Genomic DNA, 16,818 nt, shown 5'->3' with positions numbered 1-16,818 from the left:
AGCTTGCTCTATTCTGCATCTTATATCTCCGCAGAAGCCCCTGTTTCAGCTGCTCAAACACATCAACTGCTCATCACATCCATGCATCTCACAAAAGTCTTTACCTCCCCCATTAAATGTAACTTCGCTCCATGCAACAACTGGTTATCTAATTAACCCCAAATAATAGTCAGGTCCTCCACGAACAACATCACATCCTCAGACGACATTCCATTAAAGTGGACTGATTAGGTTAGTGGCAGCTGGGTCTATTACAAGATTGGGTGGCTTGAGCAACACTAAGTCCTCATACCCATCTGCTATCATACTAAGCAAGACCGATTTTCTGTTCCCCATCGTGAGGCCTCATTAGCTAATACCTGAAGTGCCTTTGGCCCAGTGATACTCTGTATCTTTGACTCTGCCATTCCAACACCTTTATCCTTCATTCATACACAATACAAATACGTAGTAATTACCAACTCACAGAAAGAAAACAGTTACATCTTGCACCTTATTGTCAAACACGCAGAGTCTCAACATTTACTGTTCCCACATAATTCAGGCAGATCAGATGGTTCTTATGGTCTAAACAAAGTAACACTCAAGTTAACATAACACTTTCTCTTAGATCTCATGCCTGCCACACACATAGAAAATAAAGTTTCTCAACTCACACCGCCACACTGATACTGCAGATCACGATTCAGACCTTGCACTGTATGGATGATGCACACTGTTATGCCCACTGAAGGCGATGTCAGAACTCCTGACCCCACTTTGTAGCCAACCTCAGGAGTGGCATGGGGTGACCAAGTTGTCAGGGGGCTGGGTGGCCAAGGGGTGATACTGGATGTCATGATGATGTGGCCCAAAAAGAAGTGACTGTCTATATCAACACTTTATTTCCAACTTATACATTGGTTCTGCGGCATGATGGGGAAGCAATCACATTCCTGCCCCACAGGAGTGGGCCAGTAGTCAGTCATCTGGCGACTAGCGTCCGTCCAGATGGCTGCAATATGTACTGGCGCCCTGCTTTGCCAATTCGGTACCGGGCTCTGTGCTCACGCCTTTACTGTGTGAGCTACAACACCAATGTCAGCAGCATGTACTGGAATCTTGCTTTGATGAATTACAGCAGCCTGGCGGCCAAGGTGGACGTCAAGGGGCAAGCCCACTGAGTTGTTAGGAGATGGGTGCTATGCCCTACTGTCTCCTAGCAGGAGTCTGGATGTTGCTGGAGTTGACCAACAGACCTACTACACTGTGGCTCCAAGTCCAGTGGGCGCACTTAGTGCAGGAAGCAGTTATTTGGCAGGGTCTCAAAGCAGCAGCTGATGTAGGCCCAGCATGGTGGTGGTACTGCTGGACTGTGAATGACTCTGCTATAAAATCAAGAGTTATTTATACCTGACAGCAGCGCAATTGTTGTGCCAATGCGCCAGTCCTGGTCACATATTGGGCAACACCACTGAAACCCCAATGCTGGCAAGATCGCCTTGCCTGCGCCATGCATTAATGCTGTACTGGTAAGTTACGTTGAGTGAGGGTAGCCCATCTTGTAATAATTTCACAAGCCTGTTGCCTTAACACAGATATGCTTACTGGCGATCAGCAGCTAATGCAGTGTTGCACTGCATCTCCTCACAAATTTTTCTCTTAATCTGGTATCGGCGCTACAGAGACTACTTTTGACAGAAATTCTCTGATTTCAGTACAATATACACTGCTTTCAACACAGCGTTTGCCTGGTTTGAAATTTACTGAATAACTGCGTTTAAATGGTAGTTCAGTTACCTGCAGACTATATGGAAATCGATACGACATACTCCAACAAAGGTATGACAAAGAAAAGTTACAGTTTAGTACTTTATTCATCCTCAGTAAATGTTCGAGGGTCACTCCAAAAGAAATGCACACAATTTTTGTAAAAATACAGTTTTCAATCTGCATGTGTGAAAGTTTTAAAGTGTGTAGATACATTCTTCACGCTTGTTTTAAAACTTAGTTCAACCTGTTCCCGTGAGTGGCGCCGTCACAGCATGTCTTCAAGATGGCTACACTTGACGTTCGTCAGAAGCAACGTGCTGTCATAGAATTCCTGTGCTGTGAAAACGAGACAGTGGGAAACATCCACAAAAGGTTGAATAAGGTCCATGGAGATATTCGAATATAGTTACATGTCTTACCCCTTCCCAAGACAAGAATACCTTAAAATTTTGGCTAATATATTACCAGTTAATAGACAATGTGGTTTAACCACAACTTGAAAATACTCTTGCGAGCAATGCATTACTGTATTGGTACAGCTTGTTTAATAGAATAAAGTTTAACATACTTTGAGCAACAGTCATGTTCTTCAGCGCCACCTTCCTTAGAAAGAGTTTTAGTATTAAGCGATTCTACTTTTTCTTGTATGGTAGAATTTACCAATTCATGTAATCGTTCCTCCAAATTCGATAACGTTTCAGGTGTGTTAGCTAGTTCTCTAAATTCTTTGCAGTCGTTCTAAAACAGTTACACATTCATTCGCCTCTGAGATTCGCTCTTTAACTTTCTCATTAACTACATTTCATTGACTATTGATCTTATCCTCCAACTCCTGAAGCAACTGGGTAAAAGAACTTGCAGTGTTAATTAATTTAGCTTCTATTTCCTGTTTGATATGTTTTGTTATCTCTAATTTTAGTTCTTCTTTCGTGTTTTCTACCTTGACAGACAGTTCATTACTTTTATACTCTACTTCGTCAGATTGTTCCTTAATATTAGGATCTACTTTGCCAGATAACTCCTTAATATTAGAGTTGAGTTTGTAAGATCGTTTCTTAACATTAGAATTTACTTTGTCAGATAATTCCTTAAATTTGGAGCTCATTTTGTCAGATATTTGTTGCAAAATTCTTTAGCCTATTCTGGAGCCTAAGCAGTCATTCATCTACTAATGACTGCCATACAATGCAAATATTCTCTATTATATACTCTCTATTACTGCACAGTTTTATTAAGCACAACAACAGTGAAACACCGTACCACTGTCTAGGCAAAAACAAGTTTTCAAAATGGATTTCTGTATTTTCTGAGCACCTTAGCCTTTCCAATGAACTGCATTCTTATCCTGTGGCCAATGCACCCGCATGTATGTGGCGATGTACCACGATGAGTTGTATCACCTGGCGCAGCCAGTGTCTCAATTACAGCGATAGGTGGACCTCACTGTGTTATACAGCAGCATAGCTGCAGCGTTGTCTAGGTACTACTGCATCCCCACCGATGTCAAGATTCGAAATCTTCTCTGATCCCACTGCAAACTTTTCCTACAAACCCACCGAAAAATTACTTCATCATAATAAAAACATTGTTATATGCATGTGTCAATGTGGTTTACTTGGCACATAGATTTAACTGAAGTTGCCATAATACTTGTACTATAATTGTATGACTTGTCTTCAGATTTCGCAAAGTGTTCCAATATTTCTTTTCGATTTCTTCGTAACAGAACGTTACTCAGTTTTACATCAATTCACTTGTAGTTTCTCATTTTGTTTAATCGTTGTTCTTATTAGCAGCGCCGAAATTTTTCACTCATTCAATTTCAAGAGTTTACAAATTTATAATGTTCCATTTTCTTACCGTTGCTCCAACGCTCTGCATACTGCCATGGTCGCGAAACTAAGTGTTTTTCTTGTTGGTTTAGTGTTTTATGTAGTTGCTGGCTCGCTGCTTGTAGCTGAAGAAAAGTTCATTAGATCTGTCACCCAATGTAATAATGTTTTTACCTTTTTCTCTTAATCTGGTCGCCATGGTTGATTCTCTTGAAGCAGAGGTTCTGTCAATCAGTGCTTCTAAAACCCCATGTACAGCTGAAGAAAGACTTGACTACTACATGTTCTGCAGCTGTTACTGGAGCAAAAGAAGACAATTGCTACTCATATCACGCAAAATCATGTCCACTACTTTCCTTGTACAAACACATATTTCCTTGAATGGGTGTGCAGATCATTAGCGTGACTCGTGAAATTGAGTAGAACACAACTTTTTATAGTACAAGCACGTCAAAGGCTCAGCACGACAATCCAGATTACACTATATTTCATTTGTCACAAAACGTTCTCGTCTTTTTTTTACGTTCTTGGAGAGTGTGGTTGCTCTTTGATAATCAAGCCACCTCTTGCCGTTTTCACGTATTCCTCCAACCCCATTTAATGTCTGCACATCTTGCTCAGTAAATGTTTCGCAACTTACTCGCTACCTAATATTATCATCTCACGATCATCTTTCCTTGTACTACACAAGGAGTGTGAAATGTCGTTTGCCTAAACGACATGTAACACTTTGCAGCTTACGTTATCTACAAGTAACACTGTGATACAGGACAGCTGGTGACCTCTTTATTACCAGTGTAATATGTTTACTGCATCTGCTATTTATAATGCTCTGAATGTACATAGAAAGGAAAGCCCTTCGCTCAACAGTTTGAATTGTTTTTGAGCCTTAGTCATGGTTCTTCGAGGCAACAGTTGCTGTAAATATAACTTTTCCTGTACTTAATTTCGTAATCAGACTTTGTAGAACGGTGCAGGATCAGCCATCATTCAATGATTGAGTCAATAATAACACTGTTGCATTTACAAGGGATTTTATTTACGCCAAGAGTAGCTTCATATCTCTGACGCAGAAATACATTTCCTATTTCTATTTAATTGTAATATTTGCACTAAATAATCAAAGTAAAAACTTATTATCATTCCGCTAAAGTATAAATACCTTTATAATATTGACAATTCTGCATTCATGAATAACGCTGCAAACCCATCCTCTCAATTACAATATGGTGTTATTCTTAAATTCTTCTGTGGTTTCAGAAGAGGACTGCATGAACGCTACATGACATGCAGGACACAGACACACACCAGTGGATAGAGAATATCTCCAAGCTTTTAACCCATGTTACAGGGCAAACGTTAATATGACAGTCAAAACTCTTGCCATACATGCCCCAACGAGTCATGGTTAATACCAGGGCCTGTATTAATTATACTCCCTTGCAATTTTTCCAGTGGAGGCAGGAACACACGATATTTAACATAACTGTAGAAAAGGAAATCACATGCAACTGAGTTGTGTGACTGCAGGGGCCACTCAAGAAGAGTACGGCACATACAATACGGTGCTGAGGCAGTTCGATATTGAGATAATCACGAACATCTGACTGAAAGTGTGGTGCACTGCTGCCTTATTTAAAATAAAGTCTCCACTGTCTTGCTGTAATTGTGTGATAAGTCTTTGCTGCAGTACATCCAGGTACATGAAACCAGTTACAGTTTTCTCCACAAAGAAAAGTAGTTCACAAACTTTTAAAGGGGACATGGAAGAAAAGACGTTAACTTTAGATCAATTAACGACGTGGTCCACAGTCTTGTGTCGGTGTTCTGTGCCCCAAACGTGCACGTTATAATGATTCACCTTTCCACACCAATTCACTGTGGCACCATCATTAAAAATCTACTTCTGTGAACACTACCTTCCTCTAGTAGCTGCTGCAAGTCATTTGAAAAGTCAGAACATTGCTTACTGTACCGAGTAGTCACCACATGTAAGTATTGCAGGCAATATGGTTTTACATGCAGATGTTTACATAGAATATGTCAGGCAGTTGACTGTGGTATCTGTAGTTCTCTGTTCGCACGTTTTGTTGATTTGTTCAGGCCCCTGACGAATGATTCCAGCACACACTCCACTCTACCTGCTGCTGATCATGTACAGCCTGTTTCCTTCGCATCACATAAGTTGCCAGTCTTACAGAATATTTTGTACCTCCCATTGACTGTTTTGCCTGTTGGAGCTTTTTTGTATTAAATCGTCGCTGAAACATCGCAACTGATGCACATTTAGCGGATTCAAGGACACAAAACGTTAGGTTTCGATACGCCTGGCTCTTGTTGGTGCGCTCTGTAACTATGGTGAGGTGTGTATTATGAATCGAAAATTAGAGTCAAATTCTGTCCACTGATATGTTTCTCTTTCTGTTTGTCTTTAACTTTCTTGTCTTCTAAAATCGAGGAGATACACATGAATAACCTTCCACTTTTGAATACCTTGCTTTACTGGAAATGTCACTGTGTTGCTTTGATACAAGTAAGTGATTCTACAGGTTTGCTGGAAGTGACACCGAGATTCGTATCAGGAAGTTTAAGAACATATTGCGACTTTAAAAAGTTATTTCTTCACTTAGCTGGACATAAAGCCCATTTTTTTCCATGGTGCGAACTACTCACATGCATAAATGAACGACTGGGGACATGTGTTGTTTAATCAATTCATCAGGTAGCAACTGCAAGAAGCACGTGGATAGTGATGGGAGGATGTTCACGTCGCCATTAAGTTAAACGGTTTTTAACTTTTCTGACTGTAATGTAAGCTGGCATTACACTGGGGCCACAATCTATGACCAGCAGTCACGGAAGTCTATAGGACAAGAAAATGGCAATCTTTTGACAGCTGCTGCAGTACTATTACTCAAAGCATCTACTCTGTAGTAACAGAGGAGTTGTACGATATTAACTGAAAAATTACTATTTTTAATGGTGTAATTTCCCTGTTATTTTCCAAAACAAAAGTAATATCCTGTCTCCCTGCTAATGTTAACTTGTAATAACAGAATCAGGGCGCAATGTACAAAAACAGTCCGTATTTACCAACTCATATTTGTACCATCAAAAATCCTTTAAGAAGTGAAGTGAATTGTAACCTTATGCTTTAGGCCCAAAAGGAAATGCTAATAAGTACATCCACATGTTTGGAATGTACTTTTGGGTCTGTTTCATTTTAGTTAATTATTTCTGCCTCAACTGAAATGAGTGCCACATCTAAATGAATTAATGTAAACTCTATAATTGAATCTGTATGCCAGGTACTTACTGCTGCAATCGATTCTCCTCTATCCATGGTGTCCACAGAGCATTACAATTTTTGCTTGCTATTCTTCAATACAGGTGCAGGGGATCCGGGTAATTTTCAGTTGAATGAAACAGATGTGGGTTCTTGGGAGTATCAAACCCTGATGTCATTATATTCCATACGATTTTGTCCTTATCTGCATTCATAAACTGGTATAAACTGGCTGGCTTCACAATGTCATTCCATCTCATAGCAATACGCCATATCCAGCTACTGAGATGTGAAAATAAAAGATTACTCTACGAGAAAAAAACATTCTGGACGCATGTTGCACCAAAAAACGTTTCAAACCATCAGTGCACTGTAGATGACTATCTCTTCTATTATATGCTGATTATAATTCTGATTTCTGGTACAGTTCATACTGTCACAATAAGGTCTGTAATAAAGCTTTATTTGAATGTGCTTGTGCACTCTGTATACACAACACACAATCGTTTTTCACTGTGTGTATAGAAGCTACCTGATTGGGAGCACTGCAGTAGTGAAGTTGCAGAAATACTGTGTAAGTCTGGCTTAATTCAGTAGAATTTCATTACCTGTTTCTTCAGTGTCTGATTTGACAAACAACATACTTCTGAGGAGCTGCTTCTATAGATTCTTGCTTGGTGTCTCTATATCGAGCAGAAATTTCACTCATAAGAATTTAAAAAATTAGGTAATGCAGAGAAATTGCACAAAATACGCATTACTTCCTTTTAAGCAACTATCTCAAGAGTTTTATGGCAGGATGAAATTTTGCGTGGTGATGTTTGAAACTGGTACTACTTCATGCTTTTTATCATTGCAGTTTCTCACTAAAAAAAAAAGAAGACGAAAGCTAAAATCAGCTACATTAGAACGAAATATGATCTCACATGGAAATAGGTCTATTAGACTTATTTTCAGCTGAACCGTGGAAGAAAGCAATATGTTCATAGCTGTTAATCTTTACAATGGTTTGATGTTTTGTAATTCCTTCCACTGATAATCTGTACAAGTATAATTACTCATTTATGATAGTATTGTAGCACTTGTCCTTACAGGGGCAATATCCACATTTTTACAAACATCTGAAAAACTTTTAATCGCACTTTTTGCAAATCAGTCTTCATTTCTCTTATCAATAACTAGCTTTCCAATACACCTTCTTTCATTTGGATCCTTCCCAGAAGGATATTTAGTTCATTAATTAAATAATGTGATAGATTAGGGAAAAATCTAGGAATCGAACCTTCACGTAGTTTTGGACGAGTAAACCCTTGAACGTTTCCTCGTAGAACAAGTATCAAATGTTGTCATGTCCTCTTCTTCCGATGCTAAGTGCTGACTAAGGGTCTCTTGGAAAGCATCCAACTTTTCCTCGGAATTTCTCTGTATGTGTCCGTTTACTGCTTGCACATCCTGAGACATAGTTGTTATGCGGAATCTGAATAATATCATTTAACTGATAATAATGCAGGTTTACCATGGATAATGCGCCACATTGTACTAACATGTTACATCCATGCCGTTCATTATATGGCTTTACACTCTCACACTAGCCTTAAATATCTTTTCTATAATAACAAATCAGTCAGGAAACGTACCTTTACAGTCGCATCAGTGGCCTTTGGATATCTAGGGAAGTAGTTTACCAGATGTTGCACATTTCACGACAATCAAAGTCAAAACGTTAATTACTCGTATTTCCATGAACGCTGCACTACATAGTTAGTATGTGGCCTTAACAGCGTTGTACTTATTATGACTTGGGTTGTGTAAAGTAGGTCGTAGGAGTGCAGCCTTTTTCGAAGCCAGTTCTACGGCCAGTGCTGACGGTAAGAGGGGGTGGGGATGGAATGCGATACATGTATGTGCAAGTTTTATATACCTGTGGAAGCCAGGCACATGTTATCTCTGAAACGCGCGTTGTTGCAAAGACATAATTTAACGCCAAGTAGCACAGCGGAGTGTGCCTCCGCTACGGTGTAATATGTGAGGTTAAGTTGTTCATAGGGAATCATGTCACAGACGACAAGAAGTGACGATTCTCTTTTGGAAGAAAGAATCGAAAAAATAAGGAAAAACAACGAAAGAATTCAACGAAGATATTTGGTTAGAAAATTAAAAATTATTTGCATGATTACATTACCTCTTTGCCAATAAAAACGGACTTTTGCGTAATATCTAAGTTCGTGTGTGTAATGAAAAACACGGAAATAATTAGATGAGTATTGGATATTTATTGCTACTGCACGCAATAAAGCATGTTGGAATTACAATTGTACTTACACTGAAATTGCATGTATATACTAAGAAATTTAACCAAATTTGACATCGGATACATCAGTAAACTGGCGTACGATCGACGAGACCGATGTAGGCCATTTGTGGTACCGCGTTTTGTTGAGGCGCGAGAGAAATAACACCATGTGATGACTGAATACAGTAGTCTGTCTGTTCTCAGGTGTATCACCACACACCATTTTATATACTTGTTTTGCGACGTCTGTAAAATAAAGGAAACCACAATAGTTACTAACGCCGCAGACCCTAATATCGAGAAGGAAAGCATCACCATTACTTCCTCATAATAAAGGTGGTCTAGCTGAAGTCACCGGGCAGGACAATAGTACAGTAATTTTGAATTAACTACGACAAATATTTAAATAATACTGACGCATCTTATTACAACTATCGAATCTGCTGCCTTCTAATGTGTTGTACGTTTTAATTTCCGAAATTGTTTGGGTCCGGTAGAGATGAGTAACATATATCTGCAACCTAGTGTATCATTAGCCCTTAGTATCCTTAGCTTCTTATATTTTGTTAAACTTAGGCGTTTTAAATATTGTAAACACGGGTACTTGCATATTTATTTCATGTTTTCATTAACCGTGAATTCATACTATAATTCGTCTGTCTTTTTGAAAAGAAACTACTCTACCTTGTTGTTGAATGGTGACAGAGAGCAGCATAACATGCTGTTGACACAGATTTGTTTGTTTTTGAATTCTCAGTAAAGCGATAAGGTTAACCTCACTTCTTATGGAGCACAATTATATCACTTTGAAAGAAAATCTAACGTATGGTGAACTTTTCTAAAGGAACCTTAGCATGTAACTCCTATTTATCCATTGCGTTGTATGTAATGTGATCTACATCCCACCTGAACACAAAATCATCAAGAAGAAAACCCACAGAGATATTGAGTGGGTCAGGGGATACATTAAAGCAAAACTTCTCTTAGAAACCCATTTTCCCACTCTATTGACTATCACTTTATCGACTAATATTATTTGTGTTTAAGAAGCTCAGTGTCAATTCCTAAATGCCATTTAGTAAAGTGTAAGGTTAGTATCAACTTTTGACTGTAAATTCCTCAGTTACATTTAAGAGCTGCTCTTATAATTTACTTGCATCATTTACATGTACGTGCAAAATAACATTTGTATCGACAAAGACCTGTTTGCAACACGTTATTAGTTTTTATGCAGTTTTTCAACATTTACTATTTGCCATACAGTTTAAAGAAATTTCCAGTCTTTTGAAATTAGATTATTGGATATTTTGTAGGAGTGGCTAATGAGGTATTTCCAATTTATAGCTGTATGTTATGTGGAAACTTGTTGAAGACATTTGCACCAGAGTAAATAGCTTCATACTAATCCACAGAGAAGAATGCAAAGTCTACAAGAAAATTATTTTTGTGCCTTGTAACATGTTCATGAAAATTACAGTTCTGCTGTAACCACTTTTTTATTATCAGCAACAAATTCCTATAAATGTACTGAGAAGTGAGCCTTAAAAAGCCCTATCTGCAGTTGCCTACTTCGACCAATATTGTTATTGATTGCTTTCACTAATGAAATATTTTATTTGCTTTAGGTGTATTGCTCCATAAGATAATTTCAAAAACCTGGGAATGAAAATATGTCAGCACCCGTGTCTTTAGGGAAATACAGTGAAATATTATTAAGTGCAAAACATGCTGAAATAAGCTTTCTGATGAGTTTTTCCATGTGTGTCTATTTTAACTTATTATCCATTTGGACACCGAGATAATTTACCTCCTCTGTTTCATTAGGGGTATGACCAATAATGTCAACATAAAGTATTACCTGTGAAACAGTTCTAGGGCTGTCAGCTACACTGTATTTGATATTGTTTAGTTTGCACTCTTGATACACAAGAGATAGATACTCAGGTGACAGAGTATGTGAAGAATGAAATTTCTTTTTAGATTAGTTGAAATCACTGGAACACCCCCCCCCCCCCCCCCTTTGCCCCTCTCCTCCCAGTAATAAAATCTGCCAGCTGAACCAATCGTTTCAACAGAATGGTTGGCAAATCCCTGGAGTGCGAATCTCAAAAATATTTGTTGCCTGAGTAATTCCAAAGCTCATGCGTCTCACTGAAAGCATTCATCATCACACCGTAATAGGAACTGGGAGATGGTTGAAATCTGAAACAGAGGGTAAGGACACTTTTGACAACATGTGGACTGTGCTTTAAACCATGCATTTTAACCAACAACTGTTTTATGTAACACTTATGTCATCTACCAGTTTTGGTCATAGACAATCAATCAGCACTGGGTGTAAGATAAAGCAGACACATTAAAAACGTTTCCCCTTTTCCTTTTAAGCTGATACAGCATCGGGTTGCCACAGTGTTTTTAACTGATGTGTTTTGCCTTACATCCAGTGATGATTGTCTGTGGCCAAAACCGGTACATGACATATATGTTAAATAAAACAGCTGATTGTTAAAATGCATTTTCTAACAACTTAATGGTTGTTGGCTTTCATCTCATGAAAACATTAAATTTGGAATGTGTGTCAGAAAGAGAGATTAGACTTCTGAGGAGGAGTGTTTATAGTAAGAAGTAGAAACATTGGGTTTAACAAGGTACAAAATGAATCTGACTGCAATTTTATATGATATTGCAGTGCCTGTGTTATTCTGATTATGAGCCCAAGCTCCCTTGGACATGCATGCATGTCCAAAGGAACAGGAACTACGGCAACTACAACCATTATGAAATAGATTAAATGAATTCCCAATTGCGATTAAGGACAACCATCAGCTGCAGAATGAAATGACAATGAAAATTAGTGCTGGGCCAGGACTCGAACCCGGACTTTCCGATTATCGCAGGCAGTTGCCTTACCATTTGGCTATTCCTGCACAACTCATGGCCAGATCCAAACTTTCGTATGTTGTCAATCATGCCTCTACGATCTTCACTTGTACATCCATTGTGTATATATCTGTACGGGTCAGACATTGTACTTGAAAGTTGGTTGCGCGATATTGGCAAACAAATATGAAATTGCAGTGTCTGTGTTATTTTGATTACGATGCAAGCTTACTTTGAACATGCATGCATGTCATAGGCACATGGTTGATGGCAAATGGAAATTTAGGTCTGGCCGTGAGTCATGCACAGATAGCCAAATGGTAAGGCAGCCACTCATGATAAGTGGGAAATTTGGTCCCAATCTGACACACATTTTCATTGTCACCATTCCATTCTACAGCTGATGGTTGTCCTCATTCACAATTGTGAATTCGTTTAATGTATTTCATAATGGCTGTAGTCACTGCAGTGCCTGCATGCATGCATGTGCAAAGGAACTTTGCATCAGTCATAATCAGAATAACACAGGGACTGCAGTATCGTATTTAGCTGCCAATACCGGGCAAACGACTTCCAAGTCCAACGTCTGATCTGTACAGGAATGAACATAATGGATGTATGAGTACAGGTCATAGACACATGGTTGACAACACATGGAAGTTTGGGTCTGGTCATGAGTCATGCACAGATAGCAAAATGCTAAGGTGACAACTCATGATAAGCGGGAAATCCAGGTTCGAGTCCTGGTCTGGCACAAATTTTCACTGTCGTCATTCTGTTCTACAACTGATGGTTGCCTTTATTTACAATTGCAAATTCATGTAATGTAAGCAATCTAATATCCACGAGAGGAATCGGGCTTGGTGGACTTAGATTAATAGTTGCCTCATTTAACTACTATGTATAAGTATAATAGTATATTACATATACTATTCAGACAGAACTGATCGAAACGATAGTGTCACAGGTCTGATGTCACCAAAGGTGAAAATGACACCAAGAAAATAAGGAGAGTGTTGATTTTCGGTCAAACAGTTAGAGAGTCTTCATAAACTTACTTATTCAAATTTGGCATACACAGAACAATTTTGGTTAAATGTGAATGAAGCTATAATTGTCAATCGTAATGAATAAGTAAAGTAAAGTAATAAAAGACAACAAACACAACTTCTTTGGCACCATTTGGAGAATGTTACGAAAAGGAATACTATTACTTTTGTGTTATAGGTGTGACTGCCAGGAATTTGATAGATAAAACTTACTAGCAACTCGTGCATTTGTAAAAAGGACCACACATGAAGACTATAAAATTTTCACTCTCATAACCTGGTGAAATATTTGTCATAAAATCCTAGGAATGTCTGGTCATAAGAACAGTCAATGCACTTGTTGAAATTTTCGATTTGATCTCTTGAGATTCTGTCAGGTGAAAATGAAGTCAACAGACATAAAGCAGAAATATTAAATACAGCTTTCAAAAAAGGGATTCATCTGAAAAGGACACTCCCATACCAACGGCTGATTCACAATGGTTGTTGTTACTAACAATGACATTGAAAAATAATTAAGGATTAAGATTACTTAAAGTAAACAAGGCACTAAGCAATGATGGATTTACAGTTAGATTTTACATTTAATGCACTGTTGAATTAGCTCTAGTTCTAACTCATATTTGTTGAAACACGTTGTGCAGTGACTCATCCTCCATGGTTGGAAAAGAATGCAGCTGACTCTTGTTTCCAAAAAGGGTAAAACATTAGGCCCACAGAATTACATAATAAATTTGTTGATTTCCTCCTGTTTTAGGAACATAAAGCATATTCTTGCTGATTTCCTTCTGTTATAGGAACTTAGAGCATATTCTGAGCTCAAATATTATGATGTTTCTCAAAGAAAGCAATCTTTTCTCAAAGAATCATCATGGATTGCTTTATTCATGTATGATATTTTTAAAAAAATAAGAGCAAGTGAACAGGGGGAGTCTGTCTTCCCAGATGTCAAAAAGGTGTTCTGCAATATATCATATCTTTGGCTGTTAACCAAGATACAGTTATATGGGATATTTTTGCAGATACGTGACTGGTACAATGAATATTTGATTAAAAGGACTCATCATGTTATACTGGGTGACAAATGTTCAGGAACAAGTATACACCTCTGGCAGTGTTCTGAGGAACCTTAGTAGCACTTCCTATGTGTTCAATATATATAGACTAATTAATTATCAGATAAATCAGCAGCACTGTAAGTTTGTTTGCTGTCGATATTGTTGGCTGCAGGAAAACATTGTTGGACAACTGTAAGGAAATGTTGAAAAACTTGGACAAAATTTCCATAATGTGTAATAAATGACAGCTTTATTCATATGTGGATAAATGAAAGATGATGCCTAGGACAAAGAGAAAGAACCTAGAAGTATCCAATTACAAGATTAGTGGTGAATGTCATGACCATGTCACACGGTATAAGTGTTCAGGAGATAATATATGAATCAGTATGAAATGGGACAGATATGTAAAATCAGGAATTTTGAAGATGACTGAGGGACATAGACTTTTTGGAAGAGTTTTAGGAAAGTGCAATACATCTGTAGAGCTGTAGAGGAAATTACATAGAAGATACTAGTGCAGCTAATTCTACAGTATTGTTACCGGTGTTGGGAATCCTCCTCAAGTGGGCATGATTATAGATATTGAACAGATCCAAAGAGCACGTGTTTTTAGAAGAATGTGAAATCATTATGCTGCCATCATCACACATCACATTTTTCCTCCCACTAAATATGAATGAAATTGGACAGAAAAACTGATATTATCACAAAATAGCTTCTGCCATGCACTGTACAGTGGCTTGTGAAGTACATATACGTAGATACGTGTTTGTGTTATCCAAAAACAACACAAACTTTGAATTGGCCTAGTCCTTCGAAGCAATGGTAAGACAGTTTGTGTTGGTTAAGAAGAGTGAACACGGAACTGATCCTTATTGGTCTCCACATATTATGTTAGTTTCATTGAAGTGACATAGTCTGTCAGTGTGACCATCAGCTTTGTTTACACAGGTAAGACGACTGGCAGTAACGATATAAAATTTTAGCTCATCAAGTAGAGGTTTATGGTCCATACAGTCAAATGCTTTAGGATAATTTTTAAAACAATGGAGAATTCAGAATGGAATGTAACAATATTATGAAAAGGCTAGTTGCTACTCACCATAAAGTGGAGATTCTGAGTTGCAGAAAGGCACAACAAAAATACTGTCAGAAAGTTAGCTTTAGGCCAACAAGGCCTTTGTCAAAAATAGACAACATACACACTCACACAAATGCAACTCACACACACATGATCACAGTCTCTGGCAGCTGCAGCCTTTGACAAAGGCTGTGTTGTCCAAAAGCTAACTTTCTGCAACGTAGTATCTCCGTTTTATGGTGAGTAGCAACTGTACATTTCATTATATTTGTCTGGTTCACAGTCGTGACTTCATTTGTGGGGTCTTGCATGGATTTCTTTGTGGGCAGTCTTTTATTAAAGCCAGAATGAGCGTCAGTTGTTGTTCTGCTCAGAAAATATGAACCAGCATTATGTCATAGGCCACTTTCTAAAAAACCCCATAATAGACTGGAGGAAGTGGAGTAGGTCTGTAATTATATTTGGTTTGCTTATCCCCAGTCTCATAGATGGGTGCTGCTGTAAAATTATTGAGCCTGTCAGAAGATATGTCCTGAGTCATTGATTGATTACAAAGATGGTTGAAGAATAGTGCTGTCTAGTGAGTGTAAGATTTTAATACTGTGCCAGAAACAGAATCACAGTCAGTAGCATTACCATTATTACGATCTCCTTATAGACTGCACTTTTGAAAGCAATGTTGTCATTTACATAAACAGTTTCTGCTGAATTAAAACTAATGCTTCTGTATGTGGTAGTTTAGTTGTATGTGAAATTTAATTCCTGTCACTGTTTTTTTTTAATATTGTTCCAAATTGTTATTAATTTATTCTTTTGAGCATAGTGCAAATGTTTCACCTTTTTTTAAATACCTGTAACAGACTGGAACTTCTCAAAATACTGATGTTAATGGAGTTTCTATCTTTTCATTACGACATGTCCTCTGACTTAGGTGGAGCTATCTGTTCCTGGCGGAATATACTTAAATCCCAGGTATTATCCATGCCTTGTTCTTGACTATGTTTAGCTTTGCTCCATTTTGTTTTAGTGGAACACCAGATTCCAAATGCTGTGGGAATATATAACGCTGTATTTTCACTCTGCATTTTCTGATGTATAAATCTTTCACCACTTTTCTTCCTGTGATTTAACTTCGAACTTTGTCATCTAGCATTTTTTATGTTTTATGATATAATACTTTTCTTCTATAATTTGGATGTGACTAATCAGTATATTTCATTGTAAATATTTAACGAAATTAGTCATCAACTATTGCTTTTTCATCTAAATCAATTAAGGTAATTGTGTTCTTACATTTCCCAGTACACTTATTCTTTAATTATTTTGTTGGGTTTAATAAAGACTGTTTCAACTGAACTGCCGTTTGTACAATCGCTGTACAAAACACAAAATTAATTTTTATGTTGAGGTTTCCTCATTGTCTAGGATTTGCACTGGAGTTGTCATCCTACTGTGAGGGTATTCAGCAAGCTCCTATCTAATAGAAAACAGGAAACTGGGAATGCCTACCAATCCAATAAGCAAATTAAAAACATTTCACTTTAGCCACTTCTGCAGATTATCCGACTGTCTAGATTCACACAT

At 37.8% G+C, this 16,818-nt stretch overlaps 1 protein-coding gene across 1 annotated transcript in view; it reads left to right on the top strand.

The window, feature by feature from the left end:
- The first annotated feature begins 8,730 nt into the window (after window positions 1-8,730).
- The window catches only part of LOC126278955 (uncharacterized), a 189,258-nt gene continuing 181,170 nt past the window's right edge, over window positions 8,731-16,818 (top strand). Inside the window, exon 1 of the mRNA XM_049979235.1 lies at window positions 8,731-9,015. Coding sequence (XP_049835192.1) covers window positions 8,923-9,015 — 93 coding nt within the window. The 5' untranslated portion in view covers window positions 8,731-8,922. The remainder of the gene's footprint in view (window positions 9,016-16,818) is intronic.

Source organism: Schistocerca gregaria, chromosome 6 (assembly GCF_023897955.1).
Source record: "Schistocerca gregaria isolate iqSchGreg1 chromosome 6, iqSchGreg1.2, whole genome shotgun sequence".
NCBI classification, from domain to species: domain Eukaryota; kingdom Metazoa; phylum Arthropoda; class Insecta; order Orthoptera; family Acrididae; genus Schistocerca; species Schistocerca gregaria.
This window is presented reverse-complemented; position numbering and strand designations above follow the sequence as displayed.